The sequence below is a fragment of the Siniperca chuatsi genome, linkage group LG22 (assembly GCF_020085105.1).
Source record: "Siniperca chuatsi isolate FFG_IHB_CAS linkage group LG22, ASM2008510v1, whole genome shotgun sequence".
Classification (NCBI taxonomy): Eukaryota; Metazoa; Chordata; class Actinopteri; order Centrarchiformes; family Sinipercidae; genus Siniperca; species Siniperca chuatsi.
In genome coordinates, this window is record NC_058063.1 from 22,018,470 (window position 1) to 22,038,412 (window position 19,943).

Genomic DNA, 19,943 nt, shown 5'->3' on the forward strand with positions numbered 1-19,943 from the left:
TTCTGGACATAATAGGGCCACCTGTCCAGTGAGACCACCACGTCCAATGGTGAGTGTAATACTTCCTAGACTCCCATTTAGTAAACCCCTATCTACCGAAATAACTCTGGTGACCCCTAACCTATCCATTCCATTTCATCTCCGGCTCCCTCTGCCGCCAACTCCGCATCAAGACTTCCGTCACACCCACCAGTTACCAGGTCCGAGCCATAACCGGGAAATCAATCAGCCGCCGCGGCATTCAGAGGGCTACCTGTCCTGTCACCATCCGGGTGGGTCTACTGCATGAGGAACAACAGCACTTAATGGTTCTGGAGGGCTCAACTGCAGAGGTAATCTTAGGGCGGCCTTGGTTGGAACAACATGACCCCATTATTTCCTGGGCTACAGGTGAAGTGCTGAAATGGGGTAAGTCCTGTTTCCCTGGCTGTTTCCCTCGTCGACCCATACCATCAGCATCCCGCCTTCGGAGGCTCCACGTGTACACAACCTCCATCGAAAGTCCCAGAGAGAAGCAGTCAGTGGAAATCCCGCCTTGCTACGCCGCCTACAAAGATGTTTTCTGCCCTAAGAGAGCCTCTCAGTTGCCCCCGCACCGGCCATGGGACTGCGCTATAGACCTCATCCCGGGTGAACCAGTGCCCCATGGACGAATCTATCCATTATCCATTCCAGAACAGAAAGCCATCGGGGAGTACATTGAGGAGGCCCTTGCCCAGGGTTACATCAGACCATCTACTTCTCCAGCAGCCTCGAGCTTCTTCTTCGTGGCCAAGAAGGACAGAGGCTTGCGGCCCTGTGTAGATTACAGAGCACTCAACAGGATTACCGTCAAATTCCGTTATCCACTTCCCCTCGTCCCTGCTGCGCTGGAACAACTTCGCGGTGCCACTATCTACACCAAGTTGGACCTCCGCAGCGCATACAATCTGATCCGGATACGTGAGGGGGACGAATGGAAGACGGCCTTCGTAACACCTACCGGCCATTACGAATATCTAGTGATGCCCTACGGTCTGGCCAACGCCCCCTCCGTCTTCCAGGACTTCATCCATGAGGTGCTCCGGGAGTTCCTCCATAAATTCGTGATTGTATACATCGATGACATCCTGATTTACTCCCGGAACCTGGAGGACCATCGCCTACATGTTGGAGGTCCTAGAACGCCTGAGAAGTCATCACCTCTTCCTCAAAGCCGAGAAATGTGAATTCCATCAATCCTCTGTGCAGTTCCTTGGTTATGTCATCAGTGGTAGTGGCATCCAGATGGACGAGGGGAAAGTGGAGGCCATCCGGAATTGGCCCACTCCAACCACAATAAAGGAGCTGCAACGGTTTCTGGGGTTTGCGAACTTTTACCGCCGCTTCATACGCAACTACAGCAGGATAGTCCATCCCTTAACCAGCCTCCTTCACAATAAGCCCAAGTCTCTGTCCTGGCCACCAGCTGCTCAAGAAGCATTCGACCTCCTCAAGAGTGCCTTCACCAGTGCACTGCTCCTAACCCATCCTGATCCCGAGAGACCGTTTACAGTCGAGGTGGACGCCTCTACTACTGGGGTAGGAGCGGTGCTATCACAACCTCAGGGAAACCCAGCCAAACTCCACCCATGTGCTTTCTTTTCCAGGAAACTCAGCCCGGCGGAGATGAACAACGACATCGGTGACCGAGAACTGCTGGCAGTGAAGTTAGCATTAGAGGAGAGGAGGCATTGGCTGGAGGGCGCCCAGCACCCCTTTACCGTGTTAACAGACCATAAGAATCTAGAGTATCTCAAACGAGCCAAACGTCTTAACCCGCGTCAGGCACGCTGGGCCCTGTTCTTCACCAGATTTCACTTCAACATCTCATTCCGTCCCGGTTCCAAGAACATAAAGGCAGACGCATTATCCCGGCTACACGCTCCCGAAACCACCACGGAGGAGCCAGAACCCATTTTACCACAGCACGTGTTCGTTAACCCTATCCAATGGTCAGTTAACTCAGTTCCCTCCTCCAATGTCTCTACCAATGTTCCGCCGGGCTGTCCCCCCGGTCTACAATATGTTCCAAGAACCCAGCGTAATCAACTCATCCACACTTCTCACACCTCTTTGGGCACTGGTCACCCAGGGGCCAATGGAACCCTCTCGCTGCTACGAGAACGCTTCTGGTGGCCAAGTATGGCAAGGGATGTGAGAAGGTACGTACAGGGTTGTACAGGATGTGCCATGTCTAAATCTCCGCGTCATCTTCCCGCAGGCAAACTATGTCCCCTGCCGACGCCCAATAGACCCTGGTCACACCTAGGAGTGGACTTCATCACAGATCTCCCTCCATCAGACAACAACACCTGTATCCTTGTGGTCGTGGACCGGTTCTCGAAGTCTTGCCGCCTCATCCCACTCCGAGGACTACCCACGGCCATGGAAACTGCAGAATGTCTCTTTAACCATGTCTTCCGGTACTACGGATTACCGGAGGACATAGTTTCAGATCGAGGTCCACAATTCATCTCCCGGTTCTGGAAAGCCTTCTTTTCACTCCTGGGTGTGACCGTCAGCCTCTCCTCTGGCTATCATCCCCAAAGCAACGGTCAGACGGAGAGGAAGATTCAGGACATTGGGCGTTTTTTACGTACCTTCTGCCATGGCCATCAGGACTCTTGGAACCGGTTCCTGGGCTGGGCCGAGTACGCCCAGAACTCGCTACGTCAACCATCCACTGGACTCACTCCCTTCCAGTGCGTGCTCGGTTACCAGCCCCCTCTCTTCCCATGGTCCGGGGAGCCCTCGGAGGTTCCTGCCGTGGACTACTGGTTCCGAGAGAGCGAGAGGGTCTGGGACGCAGCTCATCGTCAACTCAGGAGAGCACTCTGCAGGCGCAGGCTGACGGCCGATCGTAGGAGATCCACCACTCCTAGGTACCTGCCCGGCCAGAAGGTCTGGTTATCCACCCGTGACATCAGGATGCGCCTGCCCTGCAGAAAGCTAAGTCCCAGATTCATTGGTCCCTTTACCATAATCGAGCAAATCAACCCTGTCACATACAAGCTCCAGTTACCGACACAGTACAAGATTCACCCTACTTTTCATGTCTCACTGCTCAAACCGTTCCGTCTGTTCCTGTCTCCACAGAGCCTGGCGACACGGCAGATACCCCCTTACCGCTAATCCTAGAGGATGGAACCGCCTACCAGGTCCATGAGATCTTGGACTCCCGACGCCGTGGTGGCCTCCTGGAATACCTGGTGGATTGGGAGGGGTACGGTCCGGAGGAGAGGTCATGGGTTCCCCGACATGACATTCTCGATCCCTCTCTTCTGACAGATTTCCACTCCAACCATCCAGATCGACCAGCCCCCCGAGGAAGAGGTCGGCCGCCGCGACGTCGGGGTCCCCGGTCCTCAGGAGCGGACCGTGAGGGGGTGGGGTACTGTCACAGACACGCCAGGCTCCACCACATCACAGCCACACCGCTCCTCCTCACCTGAGTATTAATTCCCAGCACCTGTCATCCATCGCACACCTGCACATAATCAGCCACTCTACTCCCTATATAATCCAGCTCTTCACCTCAGTCAGTGTCCGGTCTTGTTCATACGAAGGACAGAGCATCGCAGTCTTCCTACGAATTGCTACACGGACTTACCTGCTACGTAACATTGAGAAAACTACCTCTTGGAACCCCGAACCCCGACTCCCGTCTGTCTCCAGTCTCCTGAGTGTGTCGCTCCAGCTCCCGACTCCCGTCTGTCTCCAGTCTCCTGAGTGTGTCGCTCTAACCTCCGGCTCCTGTGTGTCTCCAAGCTCCTGTGTGTTTCCAGTCTCCAGAGTGTGTCGCCCCAGTGCCCACACTCTTCCACCAGCATTGAGATAAAGGACAGTATCATTACCATCCCATATTACCTTTGTGCAGTAATAAACTCTCTCAGTCTCCTTACCATTGTCTCTGGTTGTTCTGTCCGTAACAAGGATAGCACACTTTGTCTGTGAATGACTTTTAGGCAGTTGAAGGAATACATATTAGTTCATGCATAGACCTTATAACATATAAAACATGAAATATTTCTCATTTGGTGTAATAACAATACTTTATACTCATTTCTGTATTTTGTCACCTTCATCAAATGTGCAGTCCAGTTAGTGTCAGACAGAACGGTTACCACTAGAAAGCTTTTCTTCATATTTTCAGGTCAGAAGAAAAGACACAAAATGATTTAAAGGAAAGAAAGGTAAGGGGTTGATTTTGCAATTATTAATATTATTTGTATCCATATAACAGTGGGCGTCTGTGGGATCCCAAACAACGAGGAAGTAAAGCCAAAGTCACCAAAACACAATCGCTTCAATTAAATATTAATCTTAAAATACTTTGACTCTTTGTGTGGTTTGTGTTGTTAAACATTTAAATCAGCTTAAGATACAATAAAGCAGTAATTGTGAGATTTAAAACTAAAACCAAAGAAATCAATATCATTAAAAGATTAACCTCTTTATTCTTGGTCTCCAGCTCCTTTATCAGCTGCTTTACACTCTTCTCCTTCTCCTCTTTGAGCATCTGGACATCAGCTGTCAGACTTTCCACCTGAGAGGAGAGAGAAGATAAAGACAGAAGATGAGAGACCTTTTCTCTTATTAAAGAATGCCAGTTTAGATAAACAATAAAACATGACAGGAAGGTCCAACATGGTCTGATCTGTGCAGCATTTTAGTTCAAGTATAACAGAGAGGTGAAGTCTTCATGTTAAAGAAAGGCTGCAGTTTTGTAGTTGGACCTTTAGATGGAGCAAAGTCACAGTTCTGTCTTTATGAGTGAGGAAAACACTGAGACAGACAGACTGGATTCTCAGCTGGTTATTAATTTATTTCCTTCACTGACATTGTTTTCACATTGACATTTGATACATTGTGAACATAAAAATATTGATTATAGCTGCTTTAAATCATTGTACCATCGAACTTCAGAGAGGAAACATAAATTGCTGGACTAACACACACAAGTTAATAACACTTTGGAAATCATATCATGTTTCCTGCCATTTTTGGTTTGTGGGTCTAAGAGGTTTGCCACTTTGAACAAATGAACTAAAGATGATATAGAGCTGGGACACATTTGAAGGAGAACTGAAAACAAACAAGTAGTAAGCTGGAAAGAAGTCTTATATGAAGAAAATAGTACGATGAACCTTCGTCTCAGCCTCCACTCTCCTCTGATGCTCATCCTTGAACCACTTGTACAAATTCCACGAGGTCTGAGAAGCAGGGAAGGAGAGAGAGAAAAAACAAGGATATGAAGTAAAGGATTTGAATTTCCTCTGTCTTTTATTTTCAACCCTGTCTCCTAGAAAGTATGTTTACATACTCTAGATTATATTCCCAATCACGCTGTGGTCGCTGCCTGGATTGTGTTCTGAGGCAACGTTTCTTCGAATGACTGAAGCACTGCCTTTATGTACCTCACTGTAGTCACAGGAGGTGGTCCATGGCCGGTCAAAGCAGGACTTTGACTGCAGAGACCGAGGTTGGCGTCCAGAGTCTCGCCTGTAGTTATGTTTAGGCAACAAAAGCACGTTGGTTAAACGTAATCCAGCCAGATTTGCTGTGGCATATTAGTTGTATATAAACGTCATTTCTAGGAGACAGGGTTGGTTATTTTATATATTAGGAACCTCAGATTGGATGATTGGACCACTTACCAACCAGGAGGAGCTGGCTGGTGCAGCTCGGTTTCCCTCCATCTAAGAGTGAGGAGAGAGAGATGAAGACAAACATGCTCATTTATTAAAGCACGTGAGTGATCACTGCAAACAATGACAGTTCATTTCCAGCCTACAAGTATTTTCATGAACACTCCTCAATTTTTATGTTTCCTGAGACTGGTTGTTGTGTCCCTACCAAAGTTTCTTCAGAGCGGCTTCTCTTGGTCTCTGTGTAAAATAGAATAGAATCAAACCATTTACTTGCATTATAGGAAAGTATCACAGCATATGAGACATTTCAGTCTAAAATGAGTTGTAAAATAGGTTATAAAAATACGACACCTGACAATTTGACTGATTGGAAATAAAAGTAGACCAACCACTACATTTTATATCAACACTATAACCTGTAAAATACTGACATTTTGATCAAATGAAATTATATTTACCCAATTACACAATTCATATCACTGTTCCCCACAAAACCTAAACGATAACTTGACATTTACAAAGCACTGCAATTAATTTGTGACTTACTGATCTTTTGTCTCCATTTGCACACAAAAAAGACAACTGCAGAACTAAACACGATGCAAACAGCCAAACTAACAGCCAAAACAACTGTGACAGGAGAAGAACTGGACTGGACATCAAAGAAATCATCTGAAATGATAAAACACAGAATAACATGATAACATGAGCTATTTGAAACCAAAACAATCAACACATCATCATACAATTTAAAAATCATGTTTACCTGGAACATGGATGTGTGTCTCTCTGGTCTGGTTGATGTTCTGCTGTTGGACTCTACAGGTGAAGTTGTTGCCGTGTCTCGTCTCCACAGTCACTCTGCTGCTGACAGTATAGAGGCCATCAGGACTTCTGATGGTCTCTGTAGGTCCAACAGAAACGAGCTTTCCCTCACCGTCCAGCCAGAGCACCTCAGGCTCTGGATACCAGCCTGCAGACTCACAGTTTAAAATCACCCCTCTGTTTCTGTCCATCCCTTGTAAACTGATGTCAGGTGAGGAGACAGTATCTGATGCTGGGAAAAGGAAAAGTTTAAAACAGAGGTGTTAGGTGAAGGAAAATATTGATACTATGGACAATAATTAATAATCTCCAAATCAAATAAAAATTTAAAGTAAGAAAATAAGATGATTTGAGATGTGCTTTAATTAAAATCTTGCAGAAAATTGATATTTTCTAATCCTGCATAATACAATTTTTCATTGGACTCTTAAATCTGCAAATCTCTAAAGCTCCCTTTTTTCAAGAATCAAGACTTTACGGAGCTCTACATTAGCATGACGATGAAACTGTAGCCTTAATCAAGTTACTGTATCCTCAGTCCTAAGTTGGCTGTTTTAAGTCACCAGCATCAGCCTTTTTCTTGTAACTACATTATTTGACCTTTATTGTGAAATTAAGTTGGTATTTGAACTCTTGACTGGGACCATCGTAGAAAAGGTTTCAGTCTGGACACTGTTTTCAGAAATTGGACGGGAACTGTTCCCGTCCAATTTTTTCACAATTGAGAATGACTTCCAGATGGGAGCCGAAACGTCTTGATTCTGAAAACAGTGTCCAGATGACTACGACTGAAACCTTTTCTACGATAGAACACTCCTGGACGAATGAGGGACGACACAGTCTCTTGACTGGGACGTTTAAATCCGGATAAGATGTCTGACGAGAAGTTGTAATTATAAATAATAGTACAAATAGTGAAATGATGAAATGTTGGTAACCATGAATAACACTGACTGACTGTGCTCCTCCTGTCAACATGGTTGTTCTTGGTGTTAAAAAAATAACTGTTAAATCTTTATAATAATAATAATAATAATAATACATGTATTTATAGAGCACTTATCAAAACAAAGTACAAAGTGCTTCACAAAAAGAGAAATAAAATACCACAGTGAATGATAAATCATAAAATAAATAAAATATATAAAATATATAAAAACAATAAAATAAACAGTTCAGGTAAAATCAGGATCTGCTTTCAGATAAAAATGTGTTTTGAGACGAGACTTAAACGAAGACGCTGACTCAGACAGCCTAATGTCTTCGGGCAGGTTGTTCCAGAGCCTCGGGGCCCTGATGGCCAAAGCTCTGTCCCCCTTAGTTTCCATCCTGGACTCAGGAACAGACAGAGGACCCGAAGATCTCAAAGTACGTGAAGGTTCATAAGGGATTACAAGGTCTAAAATATAATCTGGAGCCAGGCCATGAAGAGCCTTAAAAGTAATCAACAAGCTCTTAAAATCAATCCTGAAACAAACAGGGAGCCGATGTAAAGAGGCTGAACCAGGTGTGATGTGGTCGAACCTCTTGGTCCTGGTTTACAGCCGAGCAGCTGAGTCCTGTACAGTCTGCAGTCGTGTCAAAGTTTTTTTATTAAGACAAGTGAATAGACTGTTACAGTAATCAAAGCGTGAGGAGATCAAAGCATGTACAACAGTTTCTGCATTACTAAGATTTAAAATAGTGAAGCAGACGACAACTTGATACTCACAATGATATTGCAGTACTCAGCGCTATAACACTGACAGTGATGTAGGCAGACTGTGGTTGTACACTTCATTTCCCAACATCAATGTCTGAAAGCTTTTCCCACCAAAATCCTTTACTGGATGCAGAGCCTACACCAGTGACCCCGGTTTCCATCCAGGGGGTCAGTGTGGACATTGTGGAGGACTACAAGTACCGGGGAGTACACTTAGATAACAAACTGGACTGGAGCAAGAACACTCAGGCTGTTTACAGGAAGGGCCAGAGCCGCCTCTATTTTCTGAGGAGGCTGAGGTCCTTCAACATCTGCCGGACAATGCTGAGGATGTTTAATGAGTCTGTGGTGGACAGTGCTATCCTGTATGCTGTTGCATGCTGGGGCAGCAGGCTAAAGGTAGCGGACGCCAACAGACTCAATAAACTGATCCGCAAGGCCAGTGACATTGTGGGGGTGGAGCTGGACTCTCTGGCAGTGGTGTCAGAGAGGAGGATGCTGGCCAAACTACATGCCATCTTGGACAGTGTCTCCCACCCACTCCATGACGTGCTGGTCAAACAAAGGAGCACCTTCAGCGGAAGACTCATCCCACCAAAAAGCACCACAGAGCGCCACAGGAAGTCATTCCTGCCTGTGGCCATCAAACTCTTTAACTCCTCCCTCTAAGGGTTAGTCTGTTTGACCCTAGGTCACTAAACTGGACATTGAGCATTACATCTCTGCCATAATTAATAATAAGTGTGCAATAATTAATAATAAGTGTGCAATATTCTGAATACTACTTCCGTGCAATATTAGACACTTAGTTTATCTTATACTTATACCGACATGATACTTAATTTATTTCTGACCTGTTTTATAGTGTTTATAGTGTATCATATTGTTTTCTAGTACTTTCTCCTGTGTGCACTGACGTAAAGACGAGCTGCTGTAACAAAGAGTTTCCCTACGGGGATCAATAAAGTATTTCTGATTCTGATTCTGATTCAAACTGCAGTATGCAAACTTATTGAATGTGTGTACTTACCAACAACAAGCTCAACAGAAGACTGTTTATCATGTACTGGCATGTAGCATTCATACGTTCCCTTATCAGAGAGTTGTACTTTGGAGAGTTTCAGTGAAATGTTTCCGTGTTTCAGTTCGTCGGTGAACAGTGAAGTTCTTCCTTTGTAGGAAGGATTTCTTATCTTCTCGAGGTCCTGACCAGCACGCCGCACATGGACAAATATAGGATTCAGGTCAGATCTCTTCCACTCCAGTATCTCTGAAGTGACATCCACCGCAGGTTTCAGGTGACAAGGCAAAATGATGTCATCACCAACTCCTGCCACTATGGGCTGAGGTGGACCAATCACCTCGTACTGACCTGGAAAGAAATATATCTGTTTATTATTCCTGCAGTAGAAAGCAGCTACCAAGACACCGTTTTAATAATACAGACCCTTCAAAAGTAAATTAATGTGTAGTATCAGTATAGCAGCAGCATTTGCCGTACATCAATTAGAAAACTGAGAGGGGAGAGAAAATGGCTAAGACTGAACCATCGATGACATCATACTTTTTCCAGTTTTCTGTCCATATTCTACAATTAGTGGGATAAAGACAAGTCGTTCATGGCAAGGCCAGTTTAATGAACATAAGTATGTATCCAATCCTATCTCCCAGATTACATTATTTGCAACACCAGAAACCTTTTGAGAGGAATGGAATGTGCCCAATCACATTTTTATCAACATAGTAGCAACTACAGCATGATTAACATTGGTACAATTTTATATATAACCAAAAACTCTATTTTATATAGTTTATGGTTCTCTTTAGGCAACTCAAAACATTTATTAACACACATTAAAGTCAGGGAAAGGTCATCATGGTCAAAGCTCTCAAGACAAGGCAGACTTGAATCACGAGCCAGGATGAGTTTACTGTATTAACATTTAACCAACATGATGATCTTCCCCTAACCTTACCCACAGTGTTTTTATTCCCCACACCAAAGCACAGGGTATGTGAACCCCAGTCTCTGGTGGGGAAATCCTGCACTTTGTAAGTCCATCATCAAGCTGACCACCTTCCTATGACTTCTGTGTAGTATAAGAACTTAGCACTTCTTCGGCTGGAAAAAACATTGAACATCATCCTGGTAGCAATTAAATTCCCTGATTAAATGTAATTGTAAAAAGTAATTTGTAGTATATAAATGTCATTTCTAGAAGACAGGGTTGCTCCATGTAGATACAAAGGTAACCCCGTCCCAGGCTTCATCCACTTGCTGTCACACAGTCAGAAGTAATTCTGTCACTTTGTAATGACAATAAATATCAGGAGACAACAAGTTAAATAGTTGACCTGCTGTACTGAATGCCACTGCAACACTTTGGTTTTCTGGCTCTGCCCTTTGTGTTTCAACTCAACTGATGACTGGTGAACCGATTTTTTCCTTCAGAGGAAAAGTGTTTGAATAACTAAAAAGCCACTGTCCTAAATCTCTCAACAGCCGTCTTTACATTTAATAGCATTCATTGATGCCTATATGATATGATGATATGTGGAATTATATTGGATCCAAAGGCCTAAATGTGAGCATTTGTGTGGGAGTTACCTCTACAAGAGTGTATCAGGAGAAGGTGGAAAAGCAAAACACTGAGGGGTCTGAGTGGAGACTGAAGGGACAGTCCGTCTGTCTGGTGAAGCATCTTGCAGCTCTGAAAATGGACCAGAGATAAAGTGTATTAAAAAAAATGCTTTAAATTGTTATTTAGGTAAAATAAGTAATTCACCCATTCCTGAGCAGGCTTAAATCTGTCTCCACCTATTTAGAGACAGATTTTTTTTTAAAGACGAGAACGTTGAAATCAAAGCCGCAGGTATCTTGACTTTCAGTGCCACCTGTAAAATCAATAATAATAAAATGTTTTGTGATTTATGTGACTTGGCGGATTAAAAATGCAATTTAAAATTAATAAAAAGAAATGACCGGAATCTTGATATATAGACTTTATAATAGTTTGTAGTAGTTATTATTATTTATATACATGTGTATCTGTGTAAAGGTTGCCAGTTTTTGAGTAACCCATCTATGGATTCCCTTTGTCAGATCACCGTTTTCATTCCCAGGTCACCAAAAACCGACACTGCTTTCACGCTACTCAGCGTCTCATTCAGACACACAAGGTACGCTTCAGTGTCTGTATGAGACGCCTATTTAATACGTAGTTATCGTTGTGAAACAGTCACACTTTGGTTAGGTTTAAGCACCAAAACTACTTGTTTTGGTTTAGGACAAGATCATGGTTTGAGCAGAGACTGTTGTGCCCACATCTTCACAGACAGCTGGCTTCACCACAGCATCCCCAAGCTATTGCACTCAATGGGCAGAGTGTGTTCTGCGCTGACAGAACACAAGAATTTGGTAAGACCAGGGGCCTGAACTACGAAGCAGGATTTGGGGTTAGCACGGTAACTTCAGGTTTAACCCTGGGTTTTCAGTCTTACGACGGTGGTTCACTTCTTACGGTGGTATATCGCCTCACTCAGCCTAACTCATGCTGAACACCATACCTGCTCATGTTCGAGATAAGAGATCAACACATATAAAAGTACTGCCTATATAGACTACTGGCTATTCAATTCTCTTGGAAAATGGCATCACCATTTATAGAAGATCCTGTGGAGCTCGGTGTGCAGAATAAAAAAGAATTAAAAAAACTTTGTACACGGATGGTGAGAGGGTCTCTGAGGAGGGCAAGAGCGTTCAGAGACCGACAGAACCCTTGTGCTTTTGTAAACCAATATCATCCTACAACAGAGACTGTTTGAAGCACTAATGCCTTGTACTTGCTGTACTTATAAGATATGAAAGTAAGCTTACTTATCACTTTGAATAATGTTTTTATTTTTATCTTTTATTTGCTCCCAAATCTGTTTCACACTGCTTGGGTAGCAACTCAAGAATAAGGCTAAAATGACCATAATGGAATACACAAATTTTCCTAAATTCTTATAATTCCTTCTTATAATTTTTAGGTTTATTTTAATTCTTAACTACTGAGTTACATTATACAATCTTCTTGATGCTGCACTTAAGGCTTGCACTGCTCTATTTCAAGTTTTAAGTCACCCACTGTCTTTATCCTTGGTGTTTTATTTACAACACGCACATGGCTAGATTGGGAAAACCTGTGGCGACTTACCATATTGATAACCAGTGTGACTGCTTAGCGTGATTGCAGTTGTTATGGTACGTGTCCACAGGATCCGTCATTTCATTTGTACAAATAATGTAGGTTACTACTTTTAATTTGCATTATCCAGCAATGCAAACATTAGAATGTCATAACATGTACCCCATATCATGTGCCATTAAAATATTGGATGAAATTTACTGGGTAGCTAATGTCAGCTAACTGTTAACAAGCTAACAGGTTTCTTTTGGTAAATAAGCCCCACGTGCAGAACGCTTGATACAGTGAATCGCACCTTATCGTTAGCTGTTCAGTTTATAATCGGCAAGCGAGTGTATGAGAGTTATGTGTGTTTGTGTGAGAGAGAGTAAGAGTGAGTCAAGTAAAATCACAGTATGATTGGACAATAACGTTAATCTTTGCTCTTTGGGTTAACGTCTTATATCCTGGGTGCCTTTATCTTTTATAAAACTGTAGAGAAGCAGTGGCCATATTTCTACAATTGTGACCTCGGAACAAGAACAGGGAACCCTGCTGGAAAGCCACACTTTCGGTTAATGTGTGTAAATGGCCATTTCTTATGATCCTAGGTATGGCAACTTGAATGATACTAGCAAACTGAGACAGCTTTGGCAAGTGGAGAACTACTCTGAAGATGGAAGTTACGAAGGGAACTATGGTTCTGTGAATTCCTGGATGACTGCCAGCAGCAGTAAGCCAAGTGGATATGTCTCCTCGCGCTCTGCCCAGGTTGCAGGACCATAGTGACTTTCGTATCTTCCGTTCTGTTTCATTCCTTCCTGACTGCTAGTGTCAGTAAACAAAGTGGATGCCTCATACCAGCAGTGTCACGAGGAAGCAGACACCTGCCTACTGGTCAACTGCAGCAGCCAAAGGTAGAATGGCTGATGCTAGTGTGGATCCAGAAGCAACATTAAGGCAAAAAAACCTTGAGAAGGTGCAAGGTGCTGTCCAGGACGCCGCTGCACAGATCATGGATAGTGGCACCCCTTTCATTGCTGCCCAGGATGTGGCCACCCCCCCTGGTAGAATAATAGATGACATCTGAGGGGGCAGGTTTGCCTCATAAGTCTGATTGTCTCAACAACCCAGTGGGAGAGCCTCTGCTTACACAGTGCACATCCCTTGTTTTTCCTTCTGTAGCAGAAAAACAACTGCTCTGACCACCCTTAGCTCTGCGTTGCCCCAATGTACAACTACAATGCCCAAACTAAACACAACAAATTGGCCCTTTCCACCACCTCGGATCCAAACGGGGGAGAATGGTATGCCTGCCCGAATAATGTGACAAGACCTTAGGTAGGAAGTTAATATTTGGCCACAACATCACCCTAGAACCATCTGCCTTCCACCGCAGGCACATAAGACTAACAGAAGAAAGTGTGTGGAGCTCACTCACACGCTTGACTGTCATAACTGCCAGAAGAAAGGCAGTTTTCATCAACATATTACTCAGGGTCACCCCTGCCATAGGCTCAAAGGGTGACTTGCTCAAGGCTTGCAGGACCAGCGGCAGGTCTCATGCTGTAGTGCGCTTTACCCTGAGGGGGCTACGCAACTGTGTAAAGTAAAGCGCTGCTGTTTAAATCTGCCCACCGTCAGCCCAAGGCCCTCAGCATGTGCCTCAAGGTTTATTTGGGGGCGCTGGTCATGCCCTTGTACCCACTGCTAGGGTCGGCAATGTGGTGGCTGACCACATCTGGGCTGGTTCCAGCTGCCTGCAGCAACCTGGGTATGTTGCCAGGCCTGCGGTGCTGGGTTTAGTTGCTGTGTGCGGTGTGGGTCTCGTGCGCCATGTTTCCTAGAGCAAGTCCCCATGCCCCTACCCCAATGTCCCCAGGCTTCTGATCCCTGACTTGACTGTTTTCTGCGCTCCAACGCTCTTTCTGCTTCTGGCCCAAACTACTGGCACAACAGGGAGTTTTCGCAGGGTTTGCCTACAGTCGTCTGACATAGGCGCCTGTGCGAGCCACACCTGACGTCGTGTCAGGATGAGGGTGGACATCAGCTGACCAAGCTTTCTGGTCATCAACACTAAGGCCTGAAGTGCTGCATCATTTGTGTCAGCCAACTCTCTCTCTTCACGGTATTTGGCCTTCACATGGGAGCATCCAGGCAGCCATATCATTAGCCCTCGAGAGAAGGGTGTCAGTTACCAGGCACTGTGGCCTGGGACATCAGGCTTTATCTTTTAGCATCTCATCTGTTGAGAGGATCAGTGAGGCAATACACTGGTCAACTGGAGGCATATTATCTAGGCCATGTTCCCCTGTGTTGCGGATGGAGTCCAGGGTCCTAGCACCTCTGCCACGGTGAGCTGATGCCCTTGGATCTGCCCAGCAGCACTTCAGCTCATCCAAAAAAGCAGGTGAGGGTGGATCAACGAAAGGCGGGGCTGTAGGAGTCCGTCGAAAAAATGGGTTGGGCTGGTGCGTCATCCAGCCCAACCTTAGCTAGCCCACTGCATGCAGTGTTGCTCACAGTGGGAAGTGTCTGGGACATTCTCTGGAACATGTATATCCCAAAAAGAGGTTCCATGTCCAGAAAGGGAAGAAACTGGACTGTCCAGCAAAACAGTTTATTCTGCATGTGAAGAGGTGAATTTTTGGTTTTATTTTTAAAGCCTGATTCAAAATGCGAATTCTGCGAAACAGAAAGGATAAAGCCCTCTTGTGTATAACAGGCTTATCTTTCTACTCTAAATTATTGGAGTACAGAGCTTAGTCTTTCCATTGCACTGTAAGAGTAAACATGGTAAGGTGTGGTTGTTTAGCAAAACTTCTGTTTTTAAACTGTTTGAGGTATGACAGTCAAAGGAGATGCCTCCACAGCCAGAAAAGAAGATGCCATGAAAAGGCAAAAGCAAGAATTGGCCAAAACAAACCCACCAACCCCACAATTTATCATGTCAAAATTCCACTAGTGGAAGCTCACCAAAACCAAACCATTGACTCCAGATGTTGCTATTCAAGACATATCCACCCTTAAGTGAGAGACAAAATCCAGGAGATGATAGGGCTTGGAATAACCACTGTTGCATTTGTGAAAAGAGCCTTGAAGCAATATGTGTTGACAGACCTGCACATGACCTGCGCAAACCCCATAAAGAAGACAAGGCCTATTTTCCATCTAACACTACATTTCAGAACCATATCCACACGGCATTAGTGACAGGCCATTACTCTGTCACAGATACGCCAGGCTCCACCATCCACTAATCACCCACACCTGCTCCCAATTACACTCCTGCTCCGCATTAGCTCCCAATCACAGCCTGCATATAAGCCCTGCACTCACCTCAGTCTATGGCCGACCTTGTTTGCGACCAGGACTCTCCATGCCACTCGGCATAACGTCTATATCTCCCTTGGCCAGCGATCTCTCTTCTCCAGCAATCTCCCTTCTCCAGCGTTTCTCCCGTCTCCAGCAATCTCCAGTCTCCAGCGATCTCCCGTCTTCCTCGATCTTCTGTCTCCAGTGAATCTTCCCTCTTGCGGACTTCCCTAGCTATAAATTAGTACTATCAGGCTGTCATCTAAATAAAGAACATTCTGTGTCCATCTCGGTGTCCCCTGCCTGTCTGTTCCGTAACAGAAGGTCGGACGGCCCGAAAGGATGACAGCCTCGAGCCCCGATGGACCCTTCCTGGACCTGGAGGATATGGTGCAACAATATCTCCTCACCCATCCTTCACCACTTCTATCTAATAGCAAGATGACACAACTAGGGACCTTCTCAGGCTCAGCAGAGGATTACAAGGAATTTTTGGTGAGGTGTTGCCTGGTTTTCAAGCTGTATCCACACCAGTTTCCAACCGAACGATCTAAGGTGGCCTTCTTGGTTCTCCGGCTAGTCGACCCGGCACTTTGCTGGGCGGGATCCCTATGGGCACGAGACAAGGCAATCCTCAACTCTTTGGGCAGGTTCGCAACACTCCTCAGGAAGGAGTTTGGCCCACCAGTCATCAATTCATTAGCCAGCCCTTAATCCACACCTCCAGTCCTCAGTCTATCAACCCACTACTTGCCTGCACCGAAGCTCTGCCTCCAAGCTACTCGCCTTCTCCGCCTCCCAGCTACTCGCCTTCTCCGCCGCCCGGCTGCTCGACGGCTCCGCCTCCCAGCTGCTCGCCTGCTCCACTGCTGTCTCCAATTTCAGCGCCGCAGATGTCCCCAGTTCCGGCGCCATGGCTGTCCCAAGCCCCGGCACCATCACTCCCTGCTGGATCGCAGCAGCCATCACTCCCTGCTGGATCAAAGCAGCCAGTCCCCGGCTCCCTGTCCAGCTGTCCCGTCACCGGCCCTTGATCTGGTTCACCGGCCTCCAGATTGCTCTCGCCTTTGCCACAGACCTCCAGGTCCTCCAGGTCCCAAAGGGTCCCCGCCTTCGCCGCCAGGTTCCAGAGGGTCCCTGCCTTCGCCGCCAGGTTCCAGAGGGTCCCCGCTTTCGCCGCAGGCCTCCAGAGGGTCCCCGCCTTCGCCGCAGGCCTCCAGAGGGTCTCCGCTTTCGCTGCCAGGTCCCAGATGGTCTCCGCCTTCGCCGCAGGCTTCTCGTGGGTTCCCACCTTCGCCGCCAGGCCTCCAGAGGGTTCCCACCTACGCCGCCGGCCTCCAGAGGGTCCCAGCCTTCGTCTTTGCCGCCGGCCTCCAGAGGGTCCCAACCTTCGTCTTCACCGCTGATCTCCAGAGGGTCCCATCCTTCGTATTCGCCGCCGGCATCCGGAAGGTTTCGGTCTTCGCTGCTAGCCTCCAGAAGGTCTCGGTCTTCACCGCCGGTCTCCGGTGACCTTCCGCTTGTACCACCAGCATTCTACCAGGCCTCCAGATGGGGTTGAACTTCATCACAGACCGCATGAAATCAGCTCCGAACCTGTCAAGCCCCCCTGGCCACCCACCCGGGGTCCCCTGCTCCACACCTGTCTAGTCCCCGGTTCGTCCGCCAGTGTTCCCCAGCTCCACGTCTGTCCAGTCCCCGGATCGTCCACCTGTGGTCCTCAGCTCCGCGCCAGGCCAGTCCCCGGGTCGTCCACCTGGGGTCCTCAGCTCCGTGCCAGGCCAGTCCCCAGGTCGTCCACCTGGGGTCCTCAGCTCCACCCTGGTTCTGCTACCGGGTCGTCCAAAGGAGGTCCTCAGCCCCGCGCCAGGCCAGGCCAGGCCCCGGGTCGTCCACCAGAGGTCCTCAGCCCCGCAGCAGGCCAGTCCCCGAGTTGTCCACCAGAGGTCCTCAGCTCCACCCTGGTTCTGCTACCAGGTTGTCCGTCTGAGATCCTCCGTAACACCCAGGACCAGGTTCCTGGTCAGCCATCCGAGGCTCCCAACTCCACACCTGTCCCATCTCCGAGTTCTCCAGCCAAAGTTCCCAACTCCGCACATGCCCAAACCCCAGCCGTCCGACTGGATCAACCCGCTCCCTGTGGTGGAAGAGGATCACCACGTCGGCAGGGTTTTTCGGCCGTCGGGAGCTGGCCGTGGGGGGGGGGGGTACTGTCACAGGTACACCAGGCTCCACCATCCATTAATCACCCACAACTGATCCCAATTACACTCCTGCTCCCCATTAGCTGCCAATCACAGCCTGCATATAATCCCTGCACTCACCTCAGTCTATGTCTGACCTCGTTTGCAACCAGGACTCTCCATGCCACTCGGCATAACGCCTATATCTCCCTTCGCCAGCGAGCTCCCGTCTCCAGCGTTTCTCCAGTCTCCAGCATTTCTCCCGTCTTGCAGCGATATGGAGACGTGATGCTAGTAGATGCAACTTATAAAACGTCTAAATATTCTGCGTCTCTTTTTTTTTGGTTTGTACAAAACAACTATTATTCGACTATTATCAGGTCATATTGAACAGAGCAAACTAAATATTTGCCAAATCATAATGCTTTAAATATGTGATAAACTAACATCTAACACTCAGACAATTGTCTCTTTTTCTGTCTTTTGTTACAGATGGTGCAGATTGATCATGAAACTCCATTTGGAAATGTGTCATCTGTTGTTAAGAACTGTTGTTAATTGCTTGTTAGTTCACCACAGGGTGACTGTGGGTAACTGTGACGTCAATATTTTGTTGTGAGCGCCATCTTTGGGCCAACTTTCACTACTTCAGCTCTTCCCTCAATTCATGAGGAGAAACCACAGAGAGATATGGAAAAATTATGCATCTCATTGTTGGTGGAAAAAACACGTCAATTTCTATGAGCAGATTGAACCGGGCAAGAAGTCAGACACTGAAAGGGCATAGAGAATACGGTCAATTTTCAAAATAAAACACCATGTGCAGACTTCCAATCATATAGGCCTATAAACACAATGAAAACAGACCAAAAAAACACCCGCTTTGATGAGAGCACTGACAGATTACATTTTAATTTTCATGTTGACCCAAAAAGAGCATGGTGACATGTAAATGGAAATGCAAAGACTGGGGGCGCTGTTTTGCTTATTGCATTTGAATATTGTCCACTGTACAGCAGGTTAAGTCTTTGAAAATGACATGTCAAATGCAGTTTTCATTTTCATTTTCAAATGGCCAGAAAACTGTATTTACATTTTCATTTTGACTTAAATATTGCTTGCATAAATAGAAAATCAGGTTACATTCTTTATATTTAATTTTCAAATTTGAATTAACATTTGAATATTGTCCACTGTACAGTCGGGTGCAACATTTTAATAAAGCCCATACAAGTGTGTGAAAATTAAAACTGGATTATTGCATTTTCATTTTCATATTTACTCAAATAACACATACATATGTGGAAAATTATATTGCTGTTGTGGAATTGCATTTTCTAGTTTACATTATCATTTGAATATAGTCCTGTATATTCCATAATTGACAACCATGATTTGTTGAGTTTTGTTTGTTTGAGAGAGCTGTCACTCTCTACAGTGGCAGTGGTTTGAGATTTTTATGTTGAAAAGCAAAGAAAGTTACTAAAGATTGAAATGGGTTGTATTGCTCTTTTAGGATGTTCCCTAACTAACAGTTCCAGCTGCAGTGCGCTTTCAACTGCATCGTCATCTTTGGTGATTTTGAGTTGATCAAAACTGTGAAACGTCTGCCTAAATCAGGTCTCCAACATATATCAAAACTGGGAGAAATTGAGGCTTTGACACGGAGCTACTGAAGGTAATTCCCAATATGAAAGTAACTTGACCCGGTGCCACACCCACTGACTGCCAGTGCCGCTGGAGGATCTGCTGCAGAAAATAAAAGCTTGAGCTTACCCAAAACTAGTCCGACCGGCGGTGAGATGTCGCTGTTGGGTGGAATTGCTTTATCTGTGACAAAGCAAAGCAACACAGTACATTAAAAATGCACAGCAGAGACGCCAGATAGGTCGGACCACCGTGTTTAACTCGATATTTTGAACTTTACGGCTGAAAACGACAACAGAAATAAACAAATTAACCGATATTACATATCTCCGCAGTTCAAACCAGAGACGGGCATCTTTTTCCAAGGCGCTGACGGGTTTCTACCCGACGTGACTGTTGTTTATAAGCAAGACGTCACGGTGAATCAGCT

The 19,943-nt window shown here is 46.0% G+C and overlaps 1 protein-coding gene across 25 annotated transcripts in view; it reads right to left on the reverse strand.

Annotated features, from left to right (window-relative positions):
- LOC122870137 (butyrophilin subfamily 3 member A2-like) overlaps nucleotides 1-19,915 on the reverse strand; it is a 53,062-nt gene extending 33,147 nt beyond the window's left edge. For 6 of the 25 annotated variants that reach the window (XM_044183974.1, XM_044183967.1, XM_044183960.1 and 3 more), the window contains exons 1-9: nucleotides 19,643-19,906; nucleotides 10,808-10,910; nucleotides 9,230-9,571; nucleotides 6,439-6,729; nucleotides 6,219-6,344; nucleotides 5,878-5,909; nucleotides 5,679-5,720; nucleotides 5,169-5,234; nucleotides 4,472-4,567 (exon numbers count right to left, since the gene is read on the reverse strand). In XM_044183974.1, the coding sequence (XP_044039909.1) occupies nucleotides 4,472-4,567; nucleotides 5,169-5,234; nucleotides 5,679-5,720; nucleotides 5,878-5,909; nucleotides 6,219-6,344; nucleotides 6,439-6,729; nucleotides 9,230-9,571; nucleotides 10,808-10,901 (1,089 nt within the window). In that variant the 5' untranslated portion in view covers nucleotides 10,902-10,910; nucleotides 19,643-19,906. Of the gene's footprint in view, nucleotides 1-4,471; nucleotides 4,568-5,168; nucleotides 5,235-5,678; nucleotides 5,721-5,877; nucleotides 5,910-6,218; nucleotides 6,345-6,438; nucleotides 6,730-9,229; nucleotides 9,572-10,807; nucleotides 10,911-19,642 lie in introns of all 25 variants that reach the window. The other 19 variants (XR_006376501.1, XM_044183982.1, XM_044183972.1 and 16 more) reach the window with 8 other exon arrangements.
- Between the last annotated feature and the right edge of the window lie 28 nt (nucleotides 19,916-19,943).